The following is a 9,977-nucleotide window of genomic DNA, read 5'->3' on the forward strand; positions in this document are numbered from 1 at the left end:
CCTACTCTGTCATTTTTATTGAATACACAAACAGCATGTTGTACTGTACTGTGTGCTATTTATAGATTGTGAGAGCGTTGTGTTTTAACTTGTCTCCGCTTTTTCAAATATGTTATGCCATCTGATTGCATGCTTTAGACTAGTCAGTCATTAGTTTGGCCAGAGCTACCCCTGTTCAACCGTTGCTTTTGTCTTTTTTAGGTGCTGATCACTCTATGCCAGTATAAAGATGAACTGATGTTACACTTTCACCTGCTGATGTTGCACTGACTCTGCACTATTTTCTTTCTTTTTTTTTAATTATTGTTGTAGTTTCATACTTTCACAGCAGAGTGGGTGATTTTTGACATTTACCTGGTAATTAAAATTACCATTCAAAGTTAAAAACAACCACCATGGCAGTGGCTAACACCACTAAAACCTCTTGGAAACTCCGTAAGTATACAGCTTGTTGGCTATAAGTTTAATATGTGGACAGAACTGAAATATGCTGACCCATAGAAAATTTATGCTTGTGTTCAAAAGTTTTGTTTTACTTTGTGTACTTTAGAGGAGATGGTGGCCCACTCCAGTAATGTATCATCTCTGGCATTGGGGAAAACATCAGGACGTCTGCTGGCCACTGGGGGAGAGGATTGCAGAGTCAACATCTGGGCTGTCAGCAAACCCAACTGTGTCATGGTATCAGCCACTTATTTCTTATACTGTTGACTTTTATGGGCATGGGACAATACGGAGGCAAAAGAATGAAAGTTAATAGTTATGGCTCCATTCCACATACATTCATGTATTTCACTTTAAACTGTGCTGTGAGTGTTATGTCAGCTTTTCTACTTTCCTGTGATTGCTGTACTCCATGTTTTACGAAAACCAAATGGTTGAGTTCATGTTGTGTACAATATGAGTATGTACAGAAAAGAGAGAAACAGTGCTCCCATAACACAGGGAATTTCTGGAATGTCATGAACTTTGGAAATAATCATTCCCGACAAGTGGTGTGTGTGTGGTGCATTGATTGTCACAGAAAATCGCAGAACTAACGTGAATGACTGTTTAATGGAATATCCACAACTAGGAAATGTCATCAAACTTTTCACGTGGCTGAGATTGAAACTCCGAAGACAGAATTTGTCAATGAATGGACGGGGACTGTTTTCCATAAATATTCTCTCTCGCTCTCTGACAGAGCTTAACTGGCCATACAACCCCTGTGGAGTGCATCCAGTTCAGCAGCTCCGAGGAGCAAGTTGTTGCAGGATCTCAGTCTGGCTCTTTACGAGTCTGGGACCTAGAGGCTGCCAAAAGTGAGTGAGATTATGTGTGAGTAAAGTTTGTCGATATACAGTATGTGTGAAGAATAAAAGGTGTGTTAGTGCTCAGCTGATTTAAAATAATAATCTTGTGTTCACACTGCTTCATGTCATTCGTGTAGTATACCATGGTAGACCGCTTCAAATGTAGCCTATCAAAAATGAACATCTTTAGCGCCATCTGTTTTTTTTAAGAGGAACATTTATGAAGCCATTTAGGTGCAGTCAAGGCTGTTGAAGAGCAGTACATATATACGTTGATATAAACATTGCGTGAATTTCTGTTCATTTGGATGTTACCTGTAGTCTTACGTACTCTGATGGGACACAAGGCTAATGTGTGCAGTCTGGACTTCCACCCTTTTGGAGAATACCTGGCCTCAGGCTCAATGGACACAAATATCAAGGTGCCATAAACACAGACACACCATCTATTCTCAGATATAAGATGTGTATTTCTTTGGTGAAACACACATATATTTTTCCTGTTTAACGCAGATGTATAATGACTGTATTTGTCTTGTAGCTTTGGGACGTGAGGAGAAAGGGGTGTGTATTCCGCTATAAGGTGAGGCATTAAGCTGTGGACATTGCATGTGGAGGAATAAACTATGGTTAAAAAAAAAACAAAAAACAGTAAAGTATGATTATAGGCATCCTTTTATAAGAGTTATAGAAAATTACAGGAGCATTTTCACTGTGTGTATGCTTATGACCATTAGAAAGTAACAATTTTAGGCTTCTGCATTAGAGGAGCACTTGAGGAATACCCCAAAACAAAGAAAATAAAGAATAAAAATACCCAGTAACATTTTGGGAAAAGTCAGATGTTAATACATTCACAAAGGTATTAACACATTGACCGCTAAAGTCAAAAGGCTGAAAACATGTTGTAAGAACATCTCTTTGGTTTGGTCGATAAGATGAGGACATTGTAGTCTTGTATTCCTGTCTGAGTACAGCTGATGGGTAAACGTGTGTATGTTTATGAGCGGACATGTCTTCACTGTAGGGCCACACTCAGGCCGTGCGCTGTTTGGCCTTCAGTCCTGATGGGAAGTGGCTCGCTTCAGCCAGCGACGACAGCACTGTAAAGGCAAGTGAGACTCTGTGTGTGTCTGTCTGAGAATGTGTTTAAGAGTCTGTTGTTGTGCATGCGGTGTGCTTGTTTTTCACTCTCTTTTCTTCCCCGCATCAGCTGTGGGATCTGACGGCCGGGAAGATGATCACAGAGTTTAAAGAACATACAGCTGCAGTCAACATCGTCCAGTTCCACCCCAACGAGTACCTACTGGCTTCGGGCAGCGCAGACAGGTGTGTTTGTGTTTAATGAGGTTAGAGAGAGAACAAGACGCTATGAGCCATCACAATGAAATTCATAGACCGTCTGTATGTAGCATTTCTACTGTGAAAATCTGTATCCAGCCCACACGTGGGGCTTCTTTAATGCTAACATTCATTTGAAGGTCTCATTGTCTTTTCTTGGGGTTTCTTTGTGTGTGCCTGTGTATATTTGACTGTGTTGTAGGACCATGAAGTTGTGGGACCTGGAAAAGTTTAAGATGATTGGTTCTTCTGAGGGAGAGACTGGAGCAGTCAGGTAGCCATCCTTCACTGAGATGCTCATACATTAAACACAGCCTGCCTCTCTTCATGGCATCCTTACCTCACTTCACACCTTCCAGCAGCCACACAAACTATATTTATCATTTCTATCCCAATAGCACATTGAATATCTCTTTCATGAGAAGAAAACTAATTTTGCTTCATGTTTCTCTCCCTCTCTGTATCATGTCTTTCCTCAGGTGTATCTCCTTTAGTCCTGACGGCAGTTGTTTATATAGTGGCTCTGAGGACACACTGCGTGTGTATGGCTGGGAGCCTGACCGATGCTTTGACGTGGTGCATGTAGGCTGGGGCAGGGTGACTGACCTGGCCATCTGCAACAACCAGCTGGTCAGTCTTCAATGTCTCACACACACTTCTCTCAGGTCCTGATGTACCTGTCATTGCCCTTAGGATAGACACCTTTGTAAATACAGTTTCTAGTGCTGGTATGTAATCTGAGAAGGGCTTGAATCTCTCTCTCTCTCTCTCTCTCTCTCTCTCTCTCTCTCTCTCTCTCTCTCTCTCTCTCTCCCCGCCTCCCTCCCTCTCATAGATTGGAGTTTCACACAGTCAAACCAACGTGAGCTTGTATGTTGTGGATCTTAACCGGGTGAAGAAGTCAGGCTCTGTAATCCAAGGTTTAATCCAGGACAATAAACCACTCGCTGTTCCTACACCCAAAGGATCTACACTACGACGCAATTATGAGCGACCCACCACATCCTGCACTGGACAGAGGTACTGGTCTCTCAGAGAACCCCATGTAATGAATGTAGATGTAGAGCTTGGCATTACATAAGAAAAAAACAAAATTCAACTGCACTTTGGGTGAGCCATGAACTGCCTGCGTCCCAGAGGTGTACAGGATCGCTGTCTGTATGAAAACCAAATGCCTTATTAGTCACTGTTCATCACAAAGCTGTAGTTGCTGTTGTGTGAAATACTGAAGTTAAACAGTTGGCACTCGTTACATTGCTTTGTCCATTGAGTTCTTTCTTTACCCACTTACCCAGCTTTGAACCTCAGCAAATTTAGCGAGCTGAGATATATTTCATATTTTTGTTTGCACAATCAAAACAGATTCAGTGACTTTTTGAGTTAACTGCATTGTTGTGTATTAGCAAGTATGTTTTTGCGAAGTGTTTTTTTTTTTTTTTTTTTTCTCATCGTGTGAAGAATGAAACGGAGTTCGGAGTCCGAGCGCCGCAGTCCGGAGGGTGAGAGGCGGAGTCCAAGCAGCGAGGACGAGAGAGAAGATAAAGAGAGCAGTGCAGAGATTACAAACCCAGATGAATATAAGGAAATATTTCAGCCACGCAATGCCATCTGTGAGTGACACACACACACACACACTCAGGCACAGACACAGTCTGTGTGGAGCATTCTTCTGTGCTCCGCATTTTGGACTTTGATGCGTGTCTGTCTTTTTCTCTTTCTTTTTTCTCAGCACGAACTCCTCCTAAAAGGACTGAGCCCTTTCCTGCCCCGCTGGAGGATGGTAAGTGTGTGTTTTATGTGATATGAATTACATATTTTTTGGTTTGTTTTTGTTTTTTAAATCGAAGTGTTTAATTTTTTTTTTTGTCGTGCAGAGAGCTTCCCAGTGAAGTCGGTTCCAGCTGTAGAGATTGTGACTCCAGTGCCTGACAGAGTACGTGACTGGGAGAAATGGAAAGTGAAATTCTTATCAGCTTTAGCAAAATAGTTTTGAATTAAATTTCTTTGTGTGTGTGTATTTTTATTTTATCAGGCAGGACAGTTGAAAGCTGCTCCCATAGCCTCTTCCACTCCAGTTCTGAGGGTGGAGCCAACGGTCGTAGCTGCTGCCCCACGCCCTGTCCCAGTCACTACGCCCTCTCTTGCCCCTGCCCCTGCCCCTCGCCCAGTGGTCGTCACGGCAAAGCCCAGACCTCAGCCAGCCATCATCCACTCCACACGCAATGAACCCATTGGTCTCAATGTAGGGGACTTCTTACCAGTACGTCAAATGGCACCCAAGCACACTGAAATTGAAATAGGAGACTATTGAGCCACAGTAATATTCATTTATTTTAAAAGCATGTTTGAATGTCTTTCCTAAACTTGCACACTCGCCATCTCTTGCTTCAACATTTTGTTGTCCCTTTTATATACACAATGTCACTAATATCTAAATCAGTGAACCTCTAGCCATGTATCAGTTTAATACCAGTTTCACAATACTTCATAAATCTGAAGTGCTTTGTTAGCCTGAATTGACTAATGTCCTGCAGAAATGGGAACAGTAAATAGCTTAAGCAGAGGACAGCGAACATTTATCTCATTTTTATTTTGTGTGTATGTGTATCTTAGCCTGCCCGTAATAAGGCCAGTGTTGTCGGAGATGAGGAGGCATTGGTGCAGATCAGAAAAGGTCATGACACCATGTGTGTGATGTTGACCAGCCGACATAAGAACCTGGACACAGTCCGAGCTGTCTGGGCTAGCGGTGACATTAAGGTAACCACGCACGCGAGGACTACAGGTCTCGGCAGTTTGTTAGGAACTCTTGACTGATAGTCAGTGACTCGCATTACAGAGTTTCTGATAGTTTCTTTGATTTGAGATATGATAATAGAAATTGTGAGCTTAAGTCTGGGTGTTGGAATTGCCTTTATGATTCAGGACAAAAATGAAAGAATCCCTGACCTCACACAACTTTTTCAGTTCTTGGCAATGGCCAAAACTCTGGTCTTTGTCAGTGAATGATTCTAACGGAAAGGTCACTTTTGAACGAAACCAAATGAAGTTGTATTGCATCAGTTTTACATTCTGTTGCTGTAGAATTAGAACAACTTGTTAGACGGCATTGTTTTAGGCAGATTGTTAATGTATTTGTTTCTTTGATTAAATAAGAATTTACTTATAATTTATTTGTGTTATTATCATTTATAAATAAAGATTTGAGTCATTACTTAAACAATTTCTTAAGGGGAGACATTATAGCTTCAATACTTTATTTAGGGATTAAGGTGTTGTTGTAACAGTTAATAATGTAATAGAAGATAATCTAACAGCTTTCTTGCTTATTATAAAACCAGATAATATAATAAATTGCCATCTGTGTGACATTAATACAGACTTTTACATGTCAGTCTCACTTACAGTTTTGGACTTTAATTGAATGTTCAGACATGGAGGAGCCTTCATGTCTTCATCCTCCCCAGTGTGGCGCCAATGTGCCCACATTTCAGACTTGAATTGTGTCTGACTCTGTTTTACTCCCAGAATCGGTCGGCAGATCTGCAACCCCTTGTGCCAGTTTTTGCCCACTGTACAACAAGAGTGCCCAGTCTCCATGTTCTTTTTGTGATTTAATGAATGCAGTAGTGTCTTACTGGTGATTTGCTGCTTTGTCTTTCAGACATCCCTAGAGTCTGCTGTGTCCATAAATGACCTCTCCATTGTGGTGGACATCCTTAACATAGTCAATCTTAAACCGTAAGCCCACACACACTCACTCTAAGAAGTACATGCTGCAGCTGATATATACTGTCTACACTCACATAAAAACTCAGCACATATTTGTATTTATACTCACAAATGCACAGTGAACCTGTATTTTAAATTGTCACTAAATATTAAGCCTTGCTGGGCAATGTTTTTTTTTTTGTTTGTTTTTTTTTTTTAATCCTTTTTAGGTCACTATGGAAACTAGATCTTTGTACATGCATCTTGCCACAGATTGAGGAGTTGTTACAGAGCAAGTATGAAAGGTGAGAAGTGGATGCACAAGCATGATGTGACAGAGGAACGTTTTTTGGTTGGATTAGATTTATATTTCTGTCTGTTTCTCTCTAGTTATGTTCAAACTGGTTGCACATCTCTCAAGCTCATCCTGAAGCGCTTTTGGCCGCTTATCTCAGACACACTGACTTCTCCTCCCTCTGTTGGAGTGGACATCACACGAGAGGAGAGGTTAGTGTCACAAACACACACACTCAACTGCTTAGCACACAGTCCTCAACTCTCACACTTACATTAAAGTGTGTGTATTGTGATGTGTTGTGAGCATCCGTATTGATGCTGTACTTACACCATCAGTGTGTGTCATTGTCTTCACTGAGCTATTAGTAGTTACTAGTTACCTTAAAATGTCAGCTGTCTTAATGCAGCTGCACCACAGACCTGTGCGATGTAATTTAACTAGTTAGAAGTAAACTTAACACTAATGGTAAAATTAAGAAATATGAAAGAAAAAAGAGTAAGAAAAGAAAAAAGATACTGTGCCATTATTTCCCAGAGTAATGGATATAAGAGTATGTTTTCAGCTGCCCAGGTTCCAGTTCAAGTTTCATTTTAAGATAGCAGTTCAGATAAGTCACAAAATATAACATACGAGTGTTGAATAAAATGTATAAGCCAGCTTGATACTGCATGTTTGCTTACACTGTCCAAAGGCAGTTTTAAACTAAGGCAGTTTGCATCTTTGAATTCCAAAATTTGTCGGCTGTCTAAGTTAATTCATAAATTCATATGTTCTAACTAGTCAGTCATAATCATTTTGAATGGCTATATATAAAAAGAAGCATGCGTAAATTTGACCACCCAGTAAGTTATATCTAATCGCTATATTCAGTGGTGCAACCCATTTTAAATTAAGTAATGTGTAAACGCCAATGTAGAACTCATTTCTGAGTGGTGCTTTATTCGGTTTGGTTGATTTGGTTTACTCTTTGACGGGACTGAGAGCGAAGACTATAATGTACATCAGTCGTTCATTACGGGTCATTACTTGTATGTAACATCAGAGTTTTATTGTAAGAATTTGAAATGTAAGAATGTTTGCACTGTGTATTATTTGCGTTACTTTCAGGCATAACTATAAGTTGCATGAATTTGTGCCTCTATTTTTCTCTGTATTATATTCTAGGCATCAGAAGTGTAAGGCATGTTACAAACAACTGAAAAATCTCAGTAATTTGGTGAAAAACAAGGCTGAGCAAGTGGGTCGTCATGGAAGCACCTTCAAAGAACTGCAACTGCTCATGGCCCCACTAGATTACTGAAAGTGACATATGTCAGCGCAGGTTTGTTGCCTAGTGACGTGAAGTACTGACATGTCTATCTTTCATGGACACACAAAAAAAAATGCACATTCAGCGTTGTGGGTACTTACTTGCTCTCACACACACAGACACACACGCGCGCACACACACACACACACACACACACACACACAGAACTCGTGTTGAATGAGCCTGTGCTTGGCAGAGACAGCTGGAACTGTGAAGAAATTTTTCAGTGGACATTACTCTGTGCATTCCTGACTGTGTGTAGGTGTGTGTGTGTGTGTGTGTGTGTGTGTGTGCGTGTGTGTGTGTGCATAAATGTATTTGAACTTTAATCACCACAGGTTGTAAAGAAACAATCTGCACTCTCTGTCATACACGTAAGGCAGGGGCCCTGAATGATGTGGATGGGCGTGGAGGAGCTTTAGACTGGGTCTATGCACAACAGCCACCACAGCTTTCATTTCATGTTTCACTGTCAGCTGCTTTTTTTTTTTTTTTTCTACATTTTGAGATATGGAACAAGCATTTTCAACCCAAAGATTGTAAGCACTAAAAAAAACTGTTTTACAGAATAAAACGACTTCTGAAGTTTTGTTTGACTTTCTTTTAAGTGGTTATTATTGATTTATTTTCATATGAATGCGATTTAAGCCGTGACTTACTCTCCGAGATCTTGAAACGTGTTGAACGTTTTTTGGCTAAGCATTCCTTAGAGAAGATCTTCACACTGGTTTGATGAAATTTGGATATCTTGTCAGAGAATTTACGCATAATTTTCAGACTTTTCAGACTTATGTCGATTATTTGCAGACAGGACAATGTAAGAATTCAAAATAGTATTTAATGTATTTACAATGAACATACAGTTATGCAACATTTCATGAACTATGAAGGATCGAACTACAGAATTTAGTATTTTAAGGTTTACATTCCAATAATGAAAAAAAAAATACAGGCATGAATGTATTATTGCAGGAAAACATTTAACATAAATGCTGTTTTGAAACCAGAGACTTGTTTGAAAAGATATCACATGTTAATTACAAGCGGACCCATTCTTGTGGAATTAAATCTGTTCTCCACGGAAAATTAATTTTGCTCTTTTTTTTTCCTGATCTTTTTTGCTTAAGAATTTGCTGCACTAAAAATCAGAGGGGCAACAGAACCATTGCAGTTGTGTTAACAGCTTTTTCACAGGCGAGGATTGCCTGCCTCGTGATCGGGTCTTTGACTAGTCATCATTGTCTGATAAACCAGCCTTAAAACTAAAATTGCACATGTTTCAAACTATTGGTAAGCCCTCAGAAATACGAGTACCGGTATGTTTTCATAGCACTAAAACACATCAGTGTTGATTCACTACGGTATTGATTTCTCCAACTGTACTGTTGGGAGCAGAGACTGGAACCGGATTGGCTGTATTATACTGTTGAGCAGCACATTAGCATCACATCACTTTAGTCTGCAACGTATGCTTATGACCACAGTGACTCCAGTTATCTGGAAAAATAAGAGAGTTTGTCTCAGGTGCTTACTGTCACACTTATTTTATGCTTATGTGCAACTATCAGATAAGAAAATGCCAATGTGCTGCTTTAAAGTACACATTAGTCAAGAGTATAGATCTAGTTTTTAGGGCTCATCTATCTGTGGTTAAATTGCACAATGATGTAAGTAGGCTTTTTGAAAAAGGACTAACTAAAAGTCAGAAATACCAGAGCGCCTCAAGAACAACAGCTTCAGTGATTGACTCCTTATGTCTATCATTTATAAACTATGCATGGACTTCTCATTTATGGCTTGCAATACATCCTCAGTGTAATACTTTATATGTACTTAGGTTCATGATCATAAATATATAAGGAGGTTAATTATAAATCATTTATGATGTTTACATATAACAAGCTGCTTTTCTTCATTTATATATCATTCATGAGATATACCTAAGGATAATTCACACACACATACACACTTCATACTACAATGGGTAGAAAAATATATTCCATCACTGGTGCTTAATGCCTAA

General features: G+C 39.8%; 1 protein-coding gene across 1 annotated transcript; it reads left to right on the top strand.

The window, feature by feature from the left end:
• The first annotated feature begins 321 nt into the window (after positions 1-321).
• Positions 322-8,037, top strand: katnb1 (katanin p80 (WD repeat containing) subunit B 1). The gene is made up of 19 exons (XM_030766495.1): positions 322-435; positions 551-681; positions 1,187-1,304; positions 1,617-1,717; positions 1,837-1,878; positions 2,323-2,406; positions 2,509-2,624; positions 2,839-2,910; positions 3,116-3,266; positions 3,472-3,656; positions 4,095-4,246; positions 4,366-4,416; positions 4,511-4,569; positions 4,669-4,896; positions 5,250-5,396; positions 6,301-6,377; positions 6,578-6,652; positions 6,738-6,854; positions 7,810-8,037. The coding sequence occupies exons 1-19, from the start codon at positions 396-398 to the stop codon at positions 7,943-7,945; spliced, it is 2,082 nt and encodes a 693-aa protein (XP_030622355.1). The 5' UTR covers positions 322-395; the 3' UTR covers positions 7,946-8,037.
• Positions 8,038-9,977: the final 1,940 nt, after the last annotated feature.

The sequence above is a fragment of the Chanos chanos genome, chromosome 2, assembly GCF_902362185.1.
Source record: "Chanos chanos chromosome 2, fChaCha1.1, whole genome shotgun sequence".
Lineage (NCBI taxonomy): Eukaryota > Metazoa > Chordata > Actinopteri > Gonorynchiformes > Chanidae > Chanos > Chanos chanos.